Source organism: Pomacea canaliculata, linkage group LG2 (genome assembly GCF_003073045.1).
Source record: "Pomacea canaliculata isolate SZHN2017 linkage group LG2, ASM307304v1, whole genome shotgun sequence".
NCBI lineage: Eukaryota > Metazoa > Mollusca > Gastropoda > Architaenioglossa > Ampullariidae > Pomacea > Pomacea canaliculata.
In genome coordinates this window covers 42,176,753-42,199,955 of record NC_037591.1, presented here as the reverse complement: position 1 = coordinate 42,199,955, position 23,203 = coordinate 42,176,753, and the positions used below count along the sequence as shown (strand labels likewise).

The window sequence follows — 23,203 nt, the reverse complement described above, 5'->3', positions numbered from 1 at the left end:
ACGAAAACCATTAAGATGCGAGCTTCTACAAGTAGAGGCGGCAGGAAATCTGACAAGAGTTTGTCACAAGAGAAAGACACTACAGTGCCAGCTAGAGAAACAGACTCCAAAAATCATCAGAGCGATGGAGGCTTTTACCCGCCAGGAAACGATGCAAATAAATGAACGCCTCCATGCGGAAAGCTACGTGGGATAATGGAAACCCGACATTTGTAACCCGCACTGTCTGCTGGTGGCGCTGGCTCTCCCTCCCATAATGCTGTGCGAGCGGGGCGCCACGTGCCCATGGGGCCAGGCCCTGGCGGAAATGTACGTTGCTAAGTGGAGGAAACTCCATACCCATTCCACGAGACATCGAAAGCAGGAAAATCACCTGAAACTTTGCATTTCTATTCACCTCTTTTTCCCTCTCCCTGGGCTGTGTTTTTTCACCGTCTTCTATTTAGTTCTCATTTTTTCTCTCTCCCCATCTCTAGCTCTCACTCACTCTCTCTCAGGCGCTGTGCGTGTACAGGTAAGAGGGGCGTGGCCTTGTGTTGCGCTCGGTGTTCCTCTCAAGATTCTGAGCCAGTGCCAGCATCATGTATCCCAGGATTTTTTCCTTCTTATCTATAGTCTTCTTTATACCACATCATCATCATAATCGTCGTCGTCGTCGTTGTCGTCTCAGTGATTTTGTACTTCTCTTTTCTTTTTCTCTTAATCTTTTCCTCTCATTTATTTATTCGCTCTTCGTTTCCTCTTTTTTCTTACTTCCTCCGTTTAGTCTTCTTTAAATCCCATAATGTCAGCACTGCGACACATATTTGCATTGGCAGAGATTTATAACCTTAAGTGTCTGTTCGAAGCATTCAAGTCATTCCGGCCTCTACTCTTCCCCACTCCCTCACTCCCTCACTACCCCACTTCCACATATAAGAAATATCTTTTCTTAACCAGCAAACTTCCGTTGCTACACTTCATTTTCACCCGCGGACAATGCCAGATAAGGTTCTTACATCACTATGATAGATGTACCCCACAGGAGGGTTCCAAAAACTCCATTCATATCATTTATTAATGTCTCGAACATAAAACTGGAGAAACACAAATCTCGTGAAATTACATACAAACGATTTCTCTCACCTTGTCCAATCTCCCCTTGGGCCCCGAAACCGTGTGTGACGTCATCAGAGGGGCCACAGCATGGCTGACCTCACTCCCTCATATATATATATCATAATATATCAAAACTCCAAAGTCCAAGAACATATGGAAACTATTGTGCTGTTGAATGCACCGGAAACCATGGTAACGGAGTACGTGTGCCTTTTGTTCCAAAAGGATTATCGTTGACAAGACAATGGATTAACCTGTTCTGTGTATAAATGTGAGTTCACTGCACCTACATGAAGTCTGTAGTATGTGAACACCTGGTACCTGAGTGTTATCCACTGATGCACAAGCTGATGAAAGCAAGAGTTAGAGGTACCGCAGGTGTGACAATGTGTGTGAGCATCACGAGTAAGTAAACTTTGACATTCTTTAATAATTGTTGTTTACACAAACCATGACAGCATTGTGTACATTTCATCATGATATAAACGACAGTATTATTTACAGAATAGTTTTGGTCATTCCAAAGAGCAATATATATATATATACACGCACTAGTATGCATGAGAATATTTCATCCAATCATTTCTTTCAATGGAACTGGTTGTCATTCAGTTTGTAAATTTTTGTTTCAAATAGGACCTGAGTAATATTTTGTCAGCTCTGAATCCTGTGTTCCATCAGATGGTTGCACTGGCTGTTGATGCCAACCACAGAGTAGTACAGATGTGCAAACAGAAACATTGGTCATTTAATTTGTATAATTTACTTTGTCGCTAAGACATTATGTCTATTATTTTGGCCGATGTGTTTTTTTATTTTCCCAGGACCTGACTAGATAACATTTTAGCGATCATGCACAGAACTTGCAAGGAATCTGTGATGTAAGCTGTTTGTAAGGAACATGTATAAATGTTATCGATGTGATGCCTTACATTTTGGCAGTTTATTACTGGAATTGATAATTACTATATTTCAAGATGCAAGTAAAAGTATTCTGGTGTGTGTGAGTGTGAGAGAGTGCTAACAGAGACACGGGTCACTGAGTTCGTACAATAATTGCTTAAATAAAACTTATTTTACTTACTGTTTATTTACTGATGTCTGCTAACGAGGACAGACATACTATGAATATTACATTTTCTGGACACGTTATTTAAAATTATGAAAATTGTTGATGCACACACAGGGAGGAAAGTTCAGTTTGGAAATTATATTATCAGTTGCTTCAGACAACATACCGACCTGGGCTTCAGACAAAGACAGTCACTGTACCCAAGGACAATGTGATGGAGGGACTTCACCAACATCGGGTCCACGCGGTTTACGCCCGCAGCCAACACAAAGGCTTCTCTGAAATTAAATCTTGTCCATCGTTGGAATCGTGGTCTGTATCTTGGCCGGAACAAATTGATGTTTTATTTTAAAAACTCACAAAACTGATAAAGAGAGAGGCAACACTTTCCCCGCCGAGTAGCTTGTTGATGACGATTAGGTATGTGTATAGGAGGAGCGGATCATGGAGACACTAAACTGTAATCATACTCACAGAAAAAAAGAGTTGAACTTTCTTTTAAACCTTATTATTTTTTTTGAATGTCTTTTTTAATGGGAAATCTTCACCGCTAAAAACCTGCCTTTTTGTCTGCTCATTAAAAACTCATGGAACTCATTTAAAACTTATTAAAACTTTAGATATTTTCTACAAAACGTAATGTACATAATTTTTTTTGCACTCTTTGTTAGAAAACGATGAAGAGAATGTTATATATGGGGAAGCGGATAACAAGTCCAAACCCAGAGGCGCCCGGCTCGATACCCGCGTGGCAACAACTTCGTTGGCTCCTTCCGTTACAAAGGTTACTCACTAATTTCTGTAATTACCAGAGGGTAGAAGACTGCGTAGTGCGAGTCACGTGACTGACAAGAACGAATCGTTCAAGCAGCTTACTTTCCTGCACAACAAAAAGTAAATAATGCAACTTTATCAATCAGGATCAGTTCAGTACAATCAACATTTTTGTAGCAGCTGTAGTCACGTGGCCGACAAGTGTTTTGCTGGCGAGGTCCATGGCGGGTCTGATGTCTGCTGCGGTGCCACCCGTGGACGGTTGTGTTTCTTTGTTTATGTTAACTGTTGTTTCATTTGTAGTCTCTCATGCACAGCCCACTGAGCTCGCCCTCTCACCAGGAATGTATTCTACAAATTCAATTTTTATTCCTTATTATTCTATCTAAAAAGATTGCTTCATTTTTATGAATTATGTTTTAGACACAATATACTTTTTTCTGTTTTATGTTAATGAATAATCTTTTGTTATCTGCGTTCCTTTTTATTCTTTCTTTCTTTCAAGCATTCATATCGAGCACTCTTGTGTTCAGAAATGTTAGATTATACTGAAAACTCTCTGTTGATATGTTGTTATTGTCAAAGTGTCCATTGACGAGGAGTGTCCTGTGTCCCGAGCTAAACAAATATTGGAGTCTGGGGACAAGGGTTAAGGTTTTAGGATACAGCGAGGACAAGGAGCTGCCACTTGTTCACACAAACGGACAATGTTCATACCTTTTACCAAAGTTGCTTGAAAGTCGACACGTGCACGTGATGCCGCCACAAGCCCTTTGATCTGCCGGCGATATCAATAAATATCTTCCAGAGTCACGTGATGCACGATGGGGATATGAAAACTTTGCGAGAGTTGTGTGAGCTTGGAGGAGATGATGTTTCAACCAAGCTTGAAAAATGAAACCTTGTTGTTGATGCTCACATTGCTAAACAGTTTCCAAAACAAATGGATGGATATTTCTGTAAGTCGCAGTTGATTTGCCTCCAGAGTGTTCACTGTTCACTGTTCACTGCTAGTCAATGTGATTTGTAGCAGTGCATCCGTCAAACATAACAGAGTATATTGTACATATATAGAGCAGAAAAGTATTGTCAAAAATTGTACTGGACAGAAAAGAATAAAAAAGAGATAAAAGAGTACAAAAAAATGTCATAGAAAGATGGAAAGAAAAGGGAAAGGAAGGAAAGTATGTAGAAAGAAAGGAAGAAATTATAAAAAGCGGAAAATAATGGAAGTCAAAGACAGAACGGTGTTTTGTAACATGGCGAATCTTACATCAAATCGCCATGCCAGATTTTTTTCTGATGATGTAATTACTGGCAAGCCATCATGCTAGCTGGCCTGGGAGGAGATGAGGCGGTGCACACGGTAGATAATGATGCCCAGCTCAGAATAATCGCTGTCTGGACATCGCCTGGAGCTGCTGCTTCTCCACCACGGACCGCGCGACTTGGTGGCAGAGATCTATGGTCTTATCGGCTGCGTCGTCTGCACACACATCGTTTTGACGAGGGCCTTCGGAGCTCACGAGAAGACGACTGTCATGCCAGGGAAAAAACCACAACTTCCCTGAAAAAAGTGAACCTCGGTTATAAGAGTTTATCAATTGTTTTTGCCGATCGTCAGACTGGTTTTTTTCTTTTAGCGTCATTTTTTTCAGTTTAGTGGTAATGTGTGTTTGTGGGTGTAACGTGTAATTCATTGCATTTCAGAGTCAGCACAACAATGATTGGGTCATAGGTGTCGGCCAGCACTTCACTGAGTGAGGTTTGATAGATGACACAGCTGTAATAAAGTTAAATCGTTAGTATCAGTAATAATAGTATCACCATACATGCTCAAAGCACTTTACATACATACCTTTGTAATATAGGCATCAAATACATCGTGCGCGCGCACACACACACACAGAGGGAAGAAACCGAGCGCAAACAAGTGTTACAACCAAGAAAGATGCACGTCGATGCCGAGATATGAACCCCTGTCATCGTACTCTCATTGTCTCGGCGACAGGCGCAAATGATTGCTAAACAACTCTCTTCTCGGCTGATCGAGTGAAACACTCCAGTAACCCTTCAACACAGCTTCCGTAATATTACCTGGCCACATAAGTGTCTTATTTTAATTGTGATTACAGAGCTGTAATTTTGTGTATTTCTTTTCTTTCGTACGTTCACCTTTACTCCACACTCTTTTCTCTTACTTTTTTCCTTTAATTTCAGTCTCTCTTTTTTTCCATGCAGTTTGTCTCTCTGTTGAATTCAATTCCTTCTTCTTTCATTTCTTTCCCTCTCTTTCTTTGTTACCATGAAATGTTTGGTTTTTTCTCTACCTAAAGATTTGACCGCCATTAGAGTGTTGACATGCACTAAGTGCACCGGACGAATGTCCAGGTTGCGTGTCGGAGGAGCTGGTCACAACACGGTGACAGGAAAGATAAGAGGAGCAAGCTCGAGCTTGTAATCTCTGTGTTCGTTATGATGGTCCAAGCTCGCTAGACGACTGCCACAGAAACTCAAAGACCAGACACTGACCTTTGCTCATCTTGGTGGAGTCAGAAGACGACGATCATTTACTCCTTGTCAAGTCTCAGCAAAACCTGATGGCCATACGCTTGTAACATTGTCACCCACAGCTTGTGTTACTGTGCAGATGATTTACAGAGAGGTCATGAACTTTGTCTTTATGCGCATGCGCAGATGATCCAAAGATGGTCAGGTTGTCCCAGACATCGAGGACACACGCATCATCTGTCTGTCCCATCATGTCCACGTCTGTGTCCTCTCTGTCCCGTAATGGACATTACTTGTGTCCATTAATTTACCTTATTATTATAATTTACTGAATATAAATTGAAAAATAAATCTCCCATAATTTACTGAATGTCGAGTTCTCACTTCCGGTTTTTGTGCGTGTTTGCCTCATTTGTTATGTAAATTTATATAAAAAAATTGATGTGCTGCATTGTCTGTAGCAGCAAACTTTTAAACAGATTAAAGTAAAGATCGGGGTTGTAGTGGATTTTAATCGAAGTGGAATGGTGTGAGTCTTCGAGTTAAGAAGAAAATTAATCAAGTCTTTAACGACAGATATATAAAGAGGAACATGACAAGAATTCTGAGAGACGGTGTCCGAAGTATCTTCGGGTCCTATTTTGTCTGCCAATCTCGAAACAAACATTTTATTAAAGATATTTTCAACCACGCCTATCCCGACACGCAATATTTAAGCCGCCATCAAAGGAGCATCTTCACTTTAGGTAAAATTCTTGAGAGTTATCTCATGGCTTCCTCTCCCAAGATTTTAGCTTTTAGGCAGTTATTGTGTGCATTGGACCAAAAATGTTAAGCGAAAGAACTCTGTTTGTTTAAAGATCGGTGATGCTCTCGTGCTCGGTTATGTCCTTACAAGCTAATGAAGTCCTGACAGTGACAAGATCTCACGCCCTCGACATGTCCTCGAGTTCGACAGTGACAAACTCTGATCCCGTTGTAATGCTTTGTCACACAGACCTCCTTGACATCATCTGACACTTAAAAGTCTGACTCTTGAAATGAGCTGGAACCTGTCAGTGACAAACTCTGACATCTTTTGGAGTGTTAGAACTCGACAGTGACAACATCTGACATCTTCACCTCCACTGTCTCCTGACAGTGACAGCATTTGACTCCTGTGTAGTTGTCTGTGACAATATCCGACACCCTGCAAACCCACTAGCATCCGACAGTGACAAGAGCGACTGCCCTCGTTCAATCATCCCAGCTTCACACCACATCCCCCATTTTCTGGCACACCACAGCCTCCCCCGACTCTTTTTTCGTTGCCAAAGAAACCTGTGATTATTTACCTGGAATTATTTGTGATTTTGTTGTTGAAGCTGAGGCTACAAAAAGCCGTTTGTTCTTTCAGCAGCAAATTCTTGATATTTATTTGATGTAGGATGTTGATTTGACGATTGAAAGTAAGACAAAGGATATTAATTTCTAATGAGTGTATCGACCAACTGCACGCTACGTGGCTTGACGGCTGGAGCAGCCCATCGGTGTGTTTGGTCCTCACTGTGTGGGAGGGAGAGATGGAGAGATGGAGAGAGGGGGAGAGCGGGTGCGACAAAGGAAGATGTCCGATTGGCCAGCAGTGGTGGGTCCCCGCCCGCCAGGGTCTTTGCTATAAAACGTGGAGTGGAGCGGGTACTGGTCGTACGGTGCCTCCCGACTCCACTCTACTCGCCGCCCACCCGGTGCTGTCTGCTGCCGCAACCCCCCACCTGCCGGTTGTGTCGGCGAGGTGTTCTTCCACTTTGTAGTCTAAACTGCTCACACAACCTCACATCTCCTCTATCCTCGCACCTCTTATTCGCGACGACTGAAGGCAGCTTCCGAAACGAAAGACTGAGATAACGGTCAGGGAGAGGACACCAACGACCTCAGCACCAACCAACGGGCGCGGAATCAAAAATTAAGAAGTGGTTATTACGTGTTCAAACTTTGAAAAGTCTATCAGCCTCGACACCTGCACAAGGTAAGTCCTTGTTTTCTAAAAGAACAAATAAGTAACTGGAATGAGTGAGTTTACTAGTGAGCGACATTCAAGGCAAGCGCTCAGAGGAGCCTTGCACTATGACCTCGGGCAAGTCATCACAAAGAAAGGTTATTTGTTCATCAGCTCAGCGAATATTAGCCTCCTGAAGCTAATTTAATTTTACATTTATTTTAAATTAAAGAACCGTATACATGGCATACGCCGTCTCCATAACCGAGAAAAATGGACGTGATCACGTGACTTACAGCTGATACACACGTTATGTACTTTAAAAATTTTGTTTTAAAAATTCACATTTCTGTGTTTTGTCTATTCTACAATCCATTAATATATTTGTCACTCTTTGTGTGTGTGTCTGCGCGCGCGCATCCATGCCTGCGTGTGTGCATTTGTGTATGGGGGGTGATGAGGGGAGGAACTCATGATCCCTACAGACAAGAAGGAAAATCACTACGAAGAACTCCTGTTTGTACTTGATTACACAGAATAATTAATCTTGTGTATTTGTACTTATTCAATTCATCCTTAACTAAATAAAATAAGAAAAGCAAACATTTCTAATCAGGGTTTAGCTTTTCAGGAGGTACATTAACGATCACACAAGCTCGCGAACAAACAAAATTGTCGCTGCAGTCGGTTTGTACTTTTGTCGTATATATATATATGTGTGTGTATATAATCTTCTCCTTATGCCTTCCTTCGATATGAGTGCTTAACAGGTAATTAGTTGTTGTCCATTATCAGAGCAGCCACCTTTTAAAACCTTGTTGGAAATTCCGTTAACGGGGATGTAAGAGGCACCGCCCCAGGGTTGGCCGGGGGAAGCTTGTCCAGGCAGGGAAACGATTTACAGTCACTCAGGGCCGTGATTACAGTTTAATTTTGTTCACCAATTGTTGCTTTTTTCAGCAGTGACTAAGTACCTCCTACGTGTTCAAGTAAGAAAATGTCTCTAAGCTATGTTCATCAATTACAAGACATTATTTTTTCATACCTTTGGCCATTGAAGTGGAACTTCATTATTTTTTGCTTTTTCAACTGTTTATCAGAAGATAACTACATTACGAAATAATAAGTGATGGAATAAACTACAATAACCAGCAAAATGCATGTCTAAACACCAGCAACATGCTAATTACCGGAAATGGTTAAAGTATTCAATGAAGATTTATTTCAAAAATACAACATATACATCTAAATATTGTAGCTAACAAATTATAACTAAAACATAACGAGAAGTTAAAAATTGAAGGAAAGAGGGGAAAAGTTGAAACAAATCAGTAAACTACACCAATGTATGCACAATATAGCAAGAAAAAACCCAAGAAACCAAAGGACACGAAGCAGAGGCGTTTATTTTACCGTTTATAGTACACTTCAAATAAAAGTGCTTTAAAACAATTTTTAAAAATATTTGTTTTTAAGATGTGTATATTCCTCGTGAAATTCTCTCATTTTCTTTCATTATCTCTCCTTCCTCCATCTCTCTCTTCAAAATATCGTTTTATCTCTAATTACTTCTCATTTTCCATTTCTCTGTCCCTTTGTCAGTCTTTTTCTCGCCACATGAAGTGAGAGAATCGACACAAAAAGTAGCCGCAAACCACATGAGGAGATGAAATTTCCGCAGACATGAGCAGTTAATGTGTCTCACACACAATACAATTCAGTTTTAGTCTGAAAGAATGTAATTAAGTAAAATTTATTTTTGTAATTGCCTTCGGGAGCATACAGAAACGTGTCGGACCATGTCTGTGATCTGTCCTCACCCTTTGTGTGTTTTTCTCAGAGCTCCTCTGTTACCTTCTCTCTCTCCTGAATGCCTTTTGTCGCCAGGTCCTTCAGTCTACCTGTCATTTAATTTTCTCCTAACATTTCATACTTTTGTCTGATAACTTTTCAAAAACACTGGCTTTCAATGACAAAAACTCAATTTTATTATCTGCTCATTATTTTCGATGAAACAATTGTCATAAGCTCAATGTTTACAATTTTTTTTACTAAAATCTGAGAACAGCTTCTGATGTCTAAAGGGCAGGTTGTTGAAGGGTATCATATCACATCAAATCCAATCTGAACAACTAGTGACAAAGACACCATCGTGTTCCCACAGAAAAGTTTAAAACTTTTTACTCTTCTTTGTGTGAAAACACTTTGTACTCTGCTCAAAGATGTCGAGGCTACAGCGAGTTTGATTTGACAAATGGCCAAGTGGTTAATCTCCTAGCGGAACTAAAGTTACTTGGACAAGATTTATTTTACTCTTTGTCTCGCGAGATTTGGCAGCGGGGCGCGTGATCAGTGGTCTGACCAAATGAACCTCAGTCGTGAAGAGCTCGCGGGGCAACAGACGGAGGTCGCCGTCGGGCCGCACTGGGGTCACGGAAGTCGGGAGGAAGCGCAGACGAGGCCGATGAGCCACCTTCTCCGGCGATGCGACGGCGGCGTCCTTCTGGTGGAAGTCGCTGGAGCGTAAGCCGAGCAAAGGTCTCCACCAGGCGGAGCTCGGAGGGTCCAGCAGCTCAGCAGGGGCTTTCATTTTCACATTCATCGATTCTTGCAAGACTAGCCTTTCACCTCCTTGTTGTCTGGCATTGCCAACAAAGGTGATTTAAAGGTCAATTGCTGCAATTATCCCCCCATCCCCTGGCCTACTGCACAGAAACACGAGTTGCCTCCCCCATTACCTCTCTCCTCGCTGTTTTCTTCATTCGGCTCTCCTTTCTTAGTTGTCAAGAAGCAGATAATTATCCTAAATATCGGTGAAGTGTTTCCTCTCTTTTTCTTCTGGTTTTAACTGTCATCATCAAATATTAAAACGACAAAAAGTTGAATACTTTTACAGAAGTTATAGTCTTAATATAGGACAGTATCTTTTGTTTTCTTTATTATTATTTGTATGCCATGGACAATTTATTTATGTTTGCACTCCCTAAGTGTCTGAGCCTGTGTACCTGTGCTCAGGTAATGTAAATAATCTGCACCAGTCTTGGATAATTCTTATAAACGAGGCAGATACAAGAGAAACCGTCCACATTCGTTCAAGGCGTTTATCATTTTTAACATCCTTACCAAGTTTTATTCAAACTTTCCATTTATCATTGTATTGTTTCCATCCCCTAGACTATAAGAAGGAAGAAACAAACGTAAAAATATGTGAGAGAGAGAGAGAGACGGAGGGAGAGAGGCTGGATCGAAAGGTTTTAGCAACGTGAGAGTGAGAGAAAATAGGAAAGAAAGAAACTGAACTATGTTGTTCTAAAACTTTCTAAAACTTCCAAGTAACCTTTTCACCTCAAAATTTTACCGATAGTCACGTCTATCTCTTTAGAAATGTAAAGTGCTTATCTTCCCCTGTTTCGACTGGTAGGCTGCCAGAAACGATTTCAGAGACCTGAGATAACGTTGTTGTGGACATTGTTACTGCATCGATTACAACGCTGAAAGCCCAGGACACCATCTGCATGGAGTCAACATGCAAACTCCTGAAACTCTTTTAAATCATTCCACAAGAGGAGCAGAAGCGCCCCCACGATGACAGTATCTTGCTTGTCGTCCTCCCTGCAGTCCTTCAATGATTGGGACTATCTAGCCTTTCCCTGCCCTGTCCTGCCCTGCCCTGCCCTGTCCTGCTATGTCGCTCCACTCTACCACTCCCATGCCCTTGTTGGGTCGGGTTGCCGGTCATACAAACGATTTTTGCGCGAACACTGAAGGATCAGTTCCCTCGTCAGCGCCTCGCACCGATGACTTGACAGCTTTTCATTTGTTTACTCAATTTCTCCCTCGTTACTTTTGTTTTGCGAGCGAGAGTGCTGAACATCGACCACCTTGAGAGTAATCTAACGTGACGGGCACGTTGCTCGCTTCTCAGCCTCCGAGTTCAACTTTGTGTTTGTGTTGAGGCTTGTGTTTGTCCCTTCTGTCTCTTATATCTTATCTCCTCTCTCTGTCTCTCTGTTCTCACACCATTACTGTGTGTTTGAAGCAGTAAAAATGCCATGTTATCTCTCAATGCACGCGCGCGCGTGTGTGGATGGCTGGGTGCACGGGTGTGTGGATGGGTGCTCAAAGAGGATGGATGTGGAATAATTCTCGTATTATTTCTTTTGCCTTTTTGACTGAACTGTAACATTGTTAGATGTGCGCAAAATGAAATTTGACTGTTGTAAACATATTTACAATAGCAGTGCCTTGTCATTTAAATTATTGTAACGAACTCCCACATCTGTGTACAGAAAACCTTTGACGTTTATTTTCTCTCTTTCAAACAATCAAACAGACTCAAAGACATACACACAGATGCAATCGTTACCTTGTCTCTTACAAAACAAACAAAAAAAAAAGAAACAAACAAACGCAAACACACACAGGGACTAAAACACAGTTAGGCCATCTTCTGGGTGGGTACCATCTCCAAGCTCTCTACCCAGTCTCATAAAGAAGTTACCCTTAATTTTAACACTGAGTCCGGCCATTTTACAACAAACAAACAAACAAACAAACAAACAAACAAACAAACAAACAAACAAAACAAACCAGATCTTTATAGCGATATGTCATAGTACCTGAGATTAACGAAGGTTCATAGGTAAGACTGGTTAGGATCTGAACAAATCTGTCGCCTTGCTATCACGTGACGCTTTTCATTGTCTTCAGGTTCGTCCGCCATCTACTTCCGGTTCTTTGGCCTTATCGCAGACATGAGGAGTCTGGTGAGTGTCGGGGTGCTGCTGGTGGTGGTGCTGCTGTCGGTGCTGAGTGCTGCGGTGGGGATGTACGTTCGTTCTCACGCACAGTGTCGTCGGGACTGCCTGCTGTACGGGGTGGGCGGCGCGGGGTGTGACTGCACTGAGCAGGGGCTCGTCAAGCGCCAGAGTAACTTCCCCTTCCGGTACGGCAAGCGCGCCGCCAGGACACGAAAGGCCAAGGAACCATTCCGCTACGGCAAGCGTTTTGCACCTGACGAGGTGGATCTGGACCTTCGCGACAGGTGAGTTGGTCTGCTGCTGTCATCAGCTCTCCTCAATCCAAAACGTGATTGCTATCTTAGCAGACAATTATCGTCCATGGGTGTATCGAAAGTTTGTGCTTGTTGTTTTCTTACTCCAGCAAGTAAAAATTTACAAGAAAATCAACAAATATTCCAACATTGATGAGCATTTCCTCCGTCGTTGTTTTCTTGTCATAGATATGGTTCAAAGAGGGTAAGTGAATGGTTATTTTATCAAGTTATAAATCAATCTTCTTTTTTTTTTAATTAAATGTAATACTTTTCGCTTGTCCTCAAACCGCGTTGCGCTGGGATGTAGGAACCGTCCACAATACCATGTCTGCCGTTCCCAGTGGCTAGAGAACCGGTAATAATGCAAACCAGGTGTTAAAGGAAAAAAATGGCAGGATAATTCCTGAAGGGTAGGGTGATATGCTTTATGTTCTCGCATAGTAGCTGCATTTTGATCAACCTAGCCGTTGCACGCAAAGAACCCAGGAACAACTGTCCAACGGGTTCAACCCTCAGCTCGCACATGGGAGCAACAGTGACTTTCCTGATATTTCTACTTAGAGTCGGTAAATAATGGATGTGATATTAAATACAGGTAGACATAATTTCGATGAAATGAGGGCCTGGTTGTAAATTATTTATCATGTCTCATGGAGCGTGCCTCTCTGGCCTACTCCAGCCAGTTGGACATTAAAAGCTTTCGCGCGCACGTGGCGCAGACAAGAGCAAATCGTGTTGCAGCGATTGTAAATTATTCAAAATTAATGGTTAATGAAGTTATGAACACCAAGCAAAACAGTGCATTAAGCTAAATGCTGCAAAGATCGCATTAGTTGCCTGTCGTGCAAATCTCAGTCGAGGATGTGGTGTGAGGTGACATCTAAACATAAATGCCAGTGACAAGTGTGAAGTTTAGCAGCAAAGATATTCCTGCTGAACTCTGGCTTTTGATACTGTTTGAACTTTGAACTCCCAGACGTCCTCCAATGCGCAAAGGAGCACCTCCCCCTGTAACAATAGAATCAGAGAGTATTACAATAAAATCAGAGAGTATTACAATAAAATCGTAATTTTGACATTATATGAATACTCAATTACTGATACAAAAGGTTGAAACCATTCAAAGGTAATGGCTCTACAAGCAAAAGCGTCCGGTCTGGATGCTTGTTTGTTCTTGTCATGACATGACATGACAACATTCATGTATGCATTCAGTGCCTGTTTCAAAAACTACAGACAACACAGGTTAGTAGAGGACTGTGTTTAGGAGTAGTGCTCCCGGAAAAGATGTGTTTTCTACGCGCGTTTAAAAGATTCATTGGTGGATATAAAATGGAATTGAATTCTTCTACTTTGCTTCATCATTGCTTGCTGCGTCACTCGGGTTACGAACCAGCACCTCTCGGTTCTCTAGGGAAGGGACCTCCACTACTTTGCTGCATCATAGCTAAAAATAGCCAGTGACCATTCGTCATCGCCGAGGTGACAGTAGTAGACAAGTTTACTGGTCAGATAAAGAGCGGAGGGCTCAGAATGGAATGTGGGAGGAAAAGAAGTTCGGAGAAACAAGCAGGACAAGTGTAGTCAAAGAAATGAAAGCAGAGCGCAGCATGAACTGAATATCAGTCCAGAGAAAAAGGAGGAGTGACAAGGACCCTTTGATAAGCCTTGAGCACTTGATGTGGAGGTCTGGACTGTTTGTACAGATGCTGCACACGGACAGCCCCGGAGCAAGGAACATACAGTAATCAAGACTTGATAGAACGAATGTACACCGCACAGAGTAGATTTTTGTCGAGAGAGATGAGGCTGGTGACACTAATCTCTTACGGAGTTCGTAGTAAACAGGACTGAAAAAAGTGGCGCTCCAGTGCCTGGCCATGACTTGGTTTGGACCGGCCTAGTCAAAATGTGCGATGAATGATGATGATGGATGATGAAAAATGTCGTTTACTGTCTGCTGAAGCCTAATACATCAGAAGTGCAAGTAGCCTCTCTCGCCAATGTGCGGCTTTAAGTTTAGTCAGTTGCTCTCACAGTACATCATAGCTAATTGAAAACATTGTAAGAAATATAATTACGCAAAAATGTAATTCAAATTTAAAACTCTTTAACCCGGTAAAGCTCTGTTACATTATAGTGGGAAAAAACCTGTGTAAATAAGAACACGAAATATTATATGGTCATAAATTGCTAGCATGGAATAGAATTGCATTTGTAGGTAAACGATTTGTTTAGAAATCTGAAATTGAGCAATTCAGAAATGGCAGTAGGCAAAAAGGCACTTGCCATATTTGTGAACATCTACTCTAGAAAAATGTTAGGGATAGGTCCAAACGGGAAAGATGTGGTATATTTATTCATTCACATCCCATTCCCCGTCTCTCTTCTAACTTCTTTCTCTTTTCACTTCTCTGCGCCTCTACTTTCTCTCTCTATTCTTCCTCCAAAGCGTTCCCTACGCAGAAGACAACTCAATGATGACGATAACATAACTGCAAATCGATGATAGCTCAACCAATTAAAAGAATGTTTCACTGCTAGAGATGAGGAGATAATACAATGTAAGTTTTTTACGATGCTGGACACGCCTTGAGGATGTTAGAACAGTGAACACTAACTGCCAATGTCCACATCACTGGTACTGAGATACATCAGCCACTGCGGCTTGAGAAACAACAAACCACCCGGTTACACTGGAGACTTGTACAACACAACAGCAAGCAATTTATTTGACAATTCAGCTTTGATTTTAAGCCACTTTATTTCAAAATAGCCTCATTTCTAGACTATGACGAGTGATGAAGTCAGATATTGATACTTGGAGAGGACTATAATCGCCATGAAATCGTATGAACTGAGTTTTGGGTTTATTCATCCACCTTACATTGGACTCAAGCAAATGTTCTCATAGGTCAAGAATAAGCTGACTGTGTGTTAGATTTTGTAGCAGAGAAACCTATTGCCTGTCCTTAGTTTTATATAAATCGAACTAGAGAGAAAAAGTTGTAAGTTTGAGAAAGTTTTAGAACGATATATTGTCAGCTTCACTCTTTCTTCTCAGTCTATCAAGTCTTCTCGACCAGCACCCTCCCTAACTCTTGGCTCTGGATGATGTGACTTCAAAAGCTAATCCCTCAGACAAGCACAATATTTATGATCAGTCTGTTTAAATGCACTATACCCAGAATAATAAGATAACAGACGAACAGTCACTACAAGGTAAATTTCTAAAAGCAGACTCAAAAGAATGAAGAATTGATAGAAAAGTATTATTTCTTAAGAACACAATTCAATTGCCTTTCAAACTTTTTTCCTGTACTAATATTTATCGATTGATACGTTACCGCTGTCTTAACAAAATCTTTTGCGAATAATAAAGATACATAATTTTACGAGGAAAAACAATTTCCATCATCCAATCCATTATCGTCCTATTCTGATAGCTGACATATGTGAGAGGATGTGATTCTGATAACAGCGAACGTAAACTGCAGAAGGAATAGTACTGAGGTCTGGCTGTCAGCACTTTTTGATCTGACAAACTTGTTGTCGAGTCTCCTGATCCTTTTCAAACTAATAAACATCAGTTTTTATTTCTTCAGGTAAGGTGTCATGTCATTCCTGATCTAGATCGCGTCGTATGTAATGATTCTGTAACGAATACTCCTGCGATTTCTAAGTCAAACTTTGTGCTGACTTGTCATTGGACCTACCGGGGAGTAAAGAATATACCGTATAGAAAAATATATGTCCCTTCGCGGCACGATGAATTTTTTCTTCTGCTCTCGATCTTCACTTTTGAAGTCAGAAACACCATCATCTTCTGACTGTCTAAATACACAACTAAGACCATCAAACGTTGGATCTAGAACCTCCCAGAAACATTATTCGATCTGCTTGGGCGAAGATATTCGCTGATCGCTTGTGATTGAAAACACTTTCCACGTGTATGTTATGGACTACCTGGAGCGGAATGTTCTTGAAGAAAGCAGTATCCACCGATAAAAACTTTACCACATTGCGTACTAGCGAGATGGAAGCTGCATACCTGGCTTGTATACAAGCAACGACATCTACAGTTCATTGGGATTTATTGTCGAAGCTGATCTTTTACGCTGGATTCATAATCTTTCCTTCTTTTCTTTCTCTTTCTCTTTCCCATACTGATTCCAGTCCCATCGTGGACTTGTTAAGCGTCGCGTTTGATAGCTAAAGTCATAGGAAGTCTGATGACGTCTTTCTCTCTTCATCGCTTCATTTCGTCGCGCGCGCAGGTCTGAATAACGCATGTAGACGCACCTCGCCTTACCTGCCGTTGGGGCGTCCAGATGAGAAAGATGTCTTGCCCTGCTAGCAAACATATCAGGGCCGGGTAGCAAATTTGGTTTCGATGCTCGCAGCCTTTCTCCTGCGGTCACACGGCGCTGCTCACATTGGACATAGCACTCCGATTAACGATCACTTCGCTCTCTATCTGACAGATCACTACCGCGTGATTCCTTAAAACAACGAAGCAATCAGCGTTGGAGTTAATCATGCTAATGGGCAGTGAGACAGTTTTTCCAATGAAGAACGGCTTCAAGAGACTGTCAATGGGCCCCGTCTTCGTATCGTTCCATCTACGGCTTTGCGCTGTAAGCCTCGAGAGCCTCGTAATTCTGTTTTCATTCATACGGAGTCATTGTTAGCGAGAGCGAGAACCTGCTCTGTCTATTAGATTCTGCGTGCCTCTGTAGAATGTTTGACATCTAGGTCCAATCGAATGATATCGAACACCACGTGACGCTGCCTCGCAACATTGGAATTCTTTCTTGATCTTATCTTCCGACAATGCTCACCCTTTGGTCGAAGAAGTGAAATGAGCTTTCGATGATCCGAGGAAGAAAGCGCCAGTTCTAACAAGTCTTTCCTTTGAAATATGATAGAAGAAAGGTTGGTATTGACCACATAGTTGAGTAGACTATGGGTTGATCTTTGCAAGTTGTCAAAACACCAACTACATACTCTTCACGCACGTATGCTTCTCTGCGTCCTGAACAATGTGCACGCGGCGCAACACACAACACGAGCGAGCAAAAAGATGAACACAAATAGAAATCCCAAAGAAGAAAAGAAGTTGGTATGTAGCCTTGTATTCATTACTGAATATCATACATAAGTGCTGGATATAAACCTAACTCTGAAACGAACTTTTTAATGCAACTCCGTGAGAATGTTTTCTACATTAATAAATCTATTCAACTTGAGAGCATACTTTGTCAAGTTGACTATTTCTGGCTCATGTTGTTAGTTGGTTCGCTGACTACATCATCTGGGAAGATTCTTTTCATATGCGTGATATTTTATGTGTTTATAATATCGTGTATATCTTCGTAAAATGACAGGGCTTTGGACAGTCTGGGCAGCGGGCTGTGGCATGAGATCGTAATAATTATACATCGAGAGAAGGTTCGTCTAAGTTATCGAGCAAGGAGTGCATATCTGCTGTTTCACAAAATGGAGATTAATACTTCTCATGTGTAGATAATCTTACTGGCAGTATGATATGTTAATAGGATTGTCTTCCTATCACCGTTGCTGTTTGATTTTTTCATTTTTTATACATTCATGCCTCACTGATCTATCAAACTTTCATGTTCTCATCGTAAGAAGGTCAAATTTGTAACTCACTTCTTTGCTTAGACATAAATCTGTAGCAGTACTCTAATCAGGAATTCTGACAAGAATGTGAAAGACTGACAAGACATCTTGTACTTCATAGTGGCATGAAGGCCAGAGATTCAATGAGCGGGGTTCGGCTGAAGATGTTAAACTGTTTGATACTTGGATCACGACAGAGCATCAGCAAGTGGTTGTTGGTCATGTGACCCAGGCAAACCGCTATGATCACTGTCCTTTCAAGACTTAGAGATGGCGAACGAGGTGGTCAGAGAAGGATTGGGGAAGGATGGTGCTGCGACAAGCGCAAACAGAAGAATAGTTTCGGATCCTTGTCATGCTGCTGTGTGCAGTGTGCTTCCTCAACGACGCGTTATCACTCAAGAGACGATCTGACGTTGTATCTACATATCTAGTACTCCTCGCGCACCTTCTCAAGAAAGTCCTGTCTCTCTTCCCCGGTCAAGGTGGTATTCTTGTAGTTGTATATCGATTATTAAAGCAGAATGTTCATTCGCCCCCGCTGACTTGGTGCTAATTATGTAAAATGCATCGTCATTTGTAGATTTTTAGTCAGCCATGCGCAGTTCACATTAACTCAATATAGAGATGTTTGTTGGTTAAAGTAGCCTCCATAAACTATTTACTCCAGTTTTGTTTTTTTCTTATATTTTAGGTTTGGTGTGATTGTTCTCCATAAAGATATAGTAGTGGCTATATAGGTGAATGTTCGGGTGGTAAATGAAATAAAAATCTAAAAAGAGTCAAATGATTGAGCAAGCTGTCGACTTCACAGTTGCAAAAGAAGAATGAGTAACATAACAAAGAGTTGAGTTTGGACCGAATATATTTGATGAGTGATATCCATTGAATAGTCAAAAAGTATGTTTGAAAATTCAAATTAAAAAATCATTCGTTTTACATAGTTGCGCACTCTGCTGTTTCGACAGTTGCAAGTGTCACGAATTACACTCACCTGGACTAAACGGGAGGAGCGTTTATGACGCAATTCGTGCGTGCACAAACCGTTGCGCCTCAGCCCACGTGATACCATTGTGGTGTGAATGAACTTAATAAGGGAGACAGCTGAACAGAGACACCAGTTTGTTGTGATGTGAAGTTATCCAGTGTGTCTCTGAGAGAGTGCGAGGTACCCCAGTAATGCAAGTTGGTGATATGACCAAACTGTGACCCAAATTAAATTTCACGACTAAGAATCTCGTGTATGCCCTCCTCCCGCAACCTGTTACCCACAATGATGTTGCATAGCTACTCACCCAATTTTATATAATTCTATCACCCTTATACCCTTCTCAAGTTTATTCATTCCACTCACGAATCATTTTGCCTCACTGAACAATGGATAAAAATAATCTCATCTTTAGCTGCTTAAAGTCGATAAAACTTGTCTTATCACGTGAGAAAAACATTGTTATGTAGTAATAGAAGAAATAACTCAAAGCTGTTATCTTTCTCAAAGCATTAATATCTGTCAATGGAAGTCACGTACAAGATTTACGGTTGTGGAACCTGAGCTCTTTTATGGCGCTGTATTGTAAAAAATATGCTTTTGTTACTTTTCATATATCTTTGGAAGAGAGATAATAATGGTTCAATCAGAGGATATTATTCTCAGTTAGATTCTGCGTACTAACATCTGTCTAGCAAACTAGCTGTGGGCTAATGGGATTCGTCTAGGGGAAATAAACGGAACATGAACAATATTTGTGACAATGGATAAGATTTGATACGAAAGGCTGAAGAGCATCTGAGAGAGATTTGTCACTGTAAAACAGAAAAAATAAGAGCTCTCAAGACCCAGGACGGTGTCTCCGACGTCAATTCACTGACCCCAATGACAATGTGTCTGTGACTTATCTTGTCGCAAGAACCGTTGCCAGACACACTTGCTCGTTCAGACATATAAAACATCGTGAAATCGACAGACAGAGATGGAGTCACTAGTAATTCAAGATCCCGGAGACACGTGACACGACAGAGGTGGACACGTGACATCTTACATCTTGTCACTGCGCTTGTCGTGGCATACGCTCAATAGCTCACTTGACAGAAAGGAAATCATTATCATTACGTCTGCACGCATTGAAAGATTTTATAACACACGATAAATACTTCAGGAGAAAAAAAACCACCACAATACGGAACAACAACGGTGGAAAGAAAATCTGATTATAAATTAAAATAAGAAAAGAATTTTAAAAAAATATCTGAGAGGAAGGGAAGAGAGAAACAAATCTTCACAAGCGCTTCCGCTACTGTGATAGTGACGAAGTTGGCAGGAAGAAGCTTGCTTGTATGCGATGTTATCAATCATCGTTCTACACATCTGTGTAAGGAAAACGAAAACATCAGCGTCATCACAGAAAGCGAGACATAAGGGGTGGTTAAACTCTGGCAGCCCGGGTCTTATTCTTTTTATAAGGAAAAAATCTAATCACCTAATTAAAGAGGAGAAAAAGCCTGAGCTGCGCCATGTAGATAATGCATAAGGAACGGATATCATCACTGAGCATTGTCGAGATGAGGGGATGTACAGAAGGAAGGACAGAATGAAGATATTGGCTGCATGCCAAGGAGTGAGATTCATAATCATTATGTGCGTCAATCAGTTGCGACAAAACCCACGTAAAACACACAAGGAAAGAAAGAAGAAGAATTAGATATGGATATTACAAGAGAAGGTAAGGACGCTCAGAGAAAGTGCAAGATCGATACATCCTGACCTATTACCTACGGAACAGAAGGCGAACACATCGAGCGCAGAACAAAATTGATTAATAATTTATAGCTGTATAATAATGTACGTCAGTGTCACAATAACACAAGCTGTGACAAAATTTTATATGTAGTATGGCATCTTTTAATGCAATGAAGAGACTTTGACAAGACTAAATGACTAGTTATGTTGATTGAAGAACGAGTATTTTAAAGATAAAATCGATACTCTAGAATAATTTTCAGCAAGCTAAGTATTTTTTCAATACATTTTACAATATCACAGCCCATATCCTACTCTAATCTCCTCTTGCACAGGGGTAGCCAGGTATTTCAATTATTTACAACTCACAAAGTTCCTCTCAGTATACGGAGAGAGAAGATGTGACAAGTAGATATTAACCAGCAGAAGATAAACACCGAAGGGCTCGAGCACCACAGAGGCTGGCTGCTACGTTAATCTAATATCACCTCCACTTAGTGAAAAGAGTTCTTTCCTTCATTTTTTTACCGATATGGTAAGATTCTACTCATGCTGCGGAGCAGCAGTAAATTCACATACAGGTGCAGAAGTTCGGACTGAAGGAGAATGTCAGTACTGGAAACGACATAGCGAAAGTTTGAAGTAACTCGAGTTCGAACAGACAAGAGCACACTCTTGTCCCGGTTATCATGGACTCAGAAGGTAGAACGGGGAAGGTCCATTGTCCTTCTGTGAACGGAGTGGGCATGATCGGGGTGGAGGAAACAGCATGGAGTAAGATATTTATGAGGGTAATTTTCTGATATTAAAGTGATGTAAGCTTCCGCACGTCTGGCTGACAGGTAGACAGACGTTTCAGTAAGGGCAAGTGGCATTCGTTCTGAAGTATTGTGCCAGGTGATTCCTTATTTTCTCTACCCTGGTGTGTGTGTAAGGTATTTATTTTCTTTGTATGATTTTGATCTACACAATGCATGCGTATAGGCTTTGTCTTTAGTACATAGTAGTTTATTTTCTGTCTATAATGACGTTTTTCTTTGCCACCTAAGTCTGTTGTCACTGCCTTATGTTGTGTCTTTTTTCGTCCTTCGAACACGAGTTATTTGCTGGTCTCTATGATTTTTTGTTTTCTTTTTGTAACTGTAGCTGTAGGTTAGTTCTATAAATCCAGTGCGTGTTCTTTAACTCTTTGTTAGTTTCATTGATGAAGGTGACTAACCTTTCTCAGCTACATTAAAAACAATCTGGCATGTACATCGGAATTATTTTTTCATTAGTACAAAAATTAGGCTGCAAAAATTATACACAATAGACACACAATAAGATACTCGCATAGAGGAAGCCAGAGTCATACCCGAACATAAAATGAGAAGAAGGACGCACCGTGTTATGTCCAGAGACTACGACTCGGGTAGTCGCCACAAAGAGAAGGGCGTTAGTGTGGTTTGGCCAGGTAGCTGGCGACGCAACTTCTGTCTTCGCGTATCCATTACTGTGTAGATGACAGAGGAAGAATCTAGCTCGAAAAGATGTAGAGTGGACCTGGTCATTTTTTGCTGCAGAGACCTGCTCACTACACATCAGAACAGGCAAGTGGGCGGTCTTTGACTGCGACGTAACCCATTTACTTCCCTTGCAATCAGTACTCTTCCAAGATTAAATATATATACTCAAATGCGGGTGTTTATTTTTCATCTCGTCTACCAACAAAGATTACAAAGGAATATGTGTGGCATGATTTTGATTTGTAAATCCAATGAGGTCTCAAGCCATAGCGTGGTAATAAGTAACATGAAAGTACTTAAATCTTTCTGTTACTCGAGGCGCAGCGAAGGGGGAGAACTGGAGTGGATTGTGTTCCGGTAATAATATTTTCATCACCTCGGATAGCGACCAACCTGATTAGAAAGACACGCTCTCATCAGCGGGACCAATTTAGAACCAGACAAGTCTCAGACTGGACTTTATAGTGAGAGAACAATCCTCCTACTCTTCCCAGCGTTCGTCAAGTGCAAGAAGACGCGCAACACTCTAGCCAAACAAAGTATTTCAGCTCGGCCAGAATCTTAGAGATCGAGCGGTCTCCTGGCACGCCATCCGCCATGGTATGGAGTCAATGGATACCATCGTGGACAATAAACAGACGATAAAGAGAGGCAACGTCAGTCAATAAGTGCAATGATACAATCGATAGACTTCCCTGACCAGTATCGATTCTTTATGTCTCTCCTTCTTCCCCCAAGCTTCTATCAAAAGATCACAACTCCTCCAACAAAGAGTATGCACGAATATAAATGATACAGTTCATTTTATAGTCCTTACTTTGCAGGCATT

General features: G+C 41.2%; 1 protein-coding gene across 1 annotated transcript in view; it reads left to right on the top strand.

Moving 5' to 3' along the window:
- Nucleotides 1-21,558: 21,558 nt before the first annotated feature.
- The window catches only part of LOC112556059, a 10,987-nt gene continuing 9,342 nt past the window's right edge, over nt 21,559-23,203 (top strand). The window contains exon 1 of the mRNA XM_025224671.1: nt 21,559-21,643. Within this exon, the coding sequence (XP_025080456.1) occupies nt 21,559-21,643 (85 nt within the window). The remainder of the gene's footprint in view (nt 21,644-23,203) is intronic.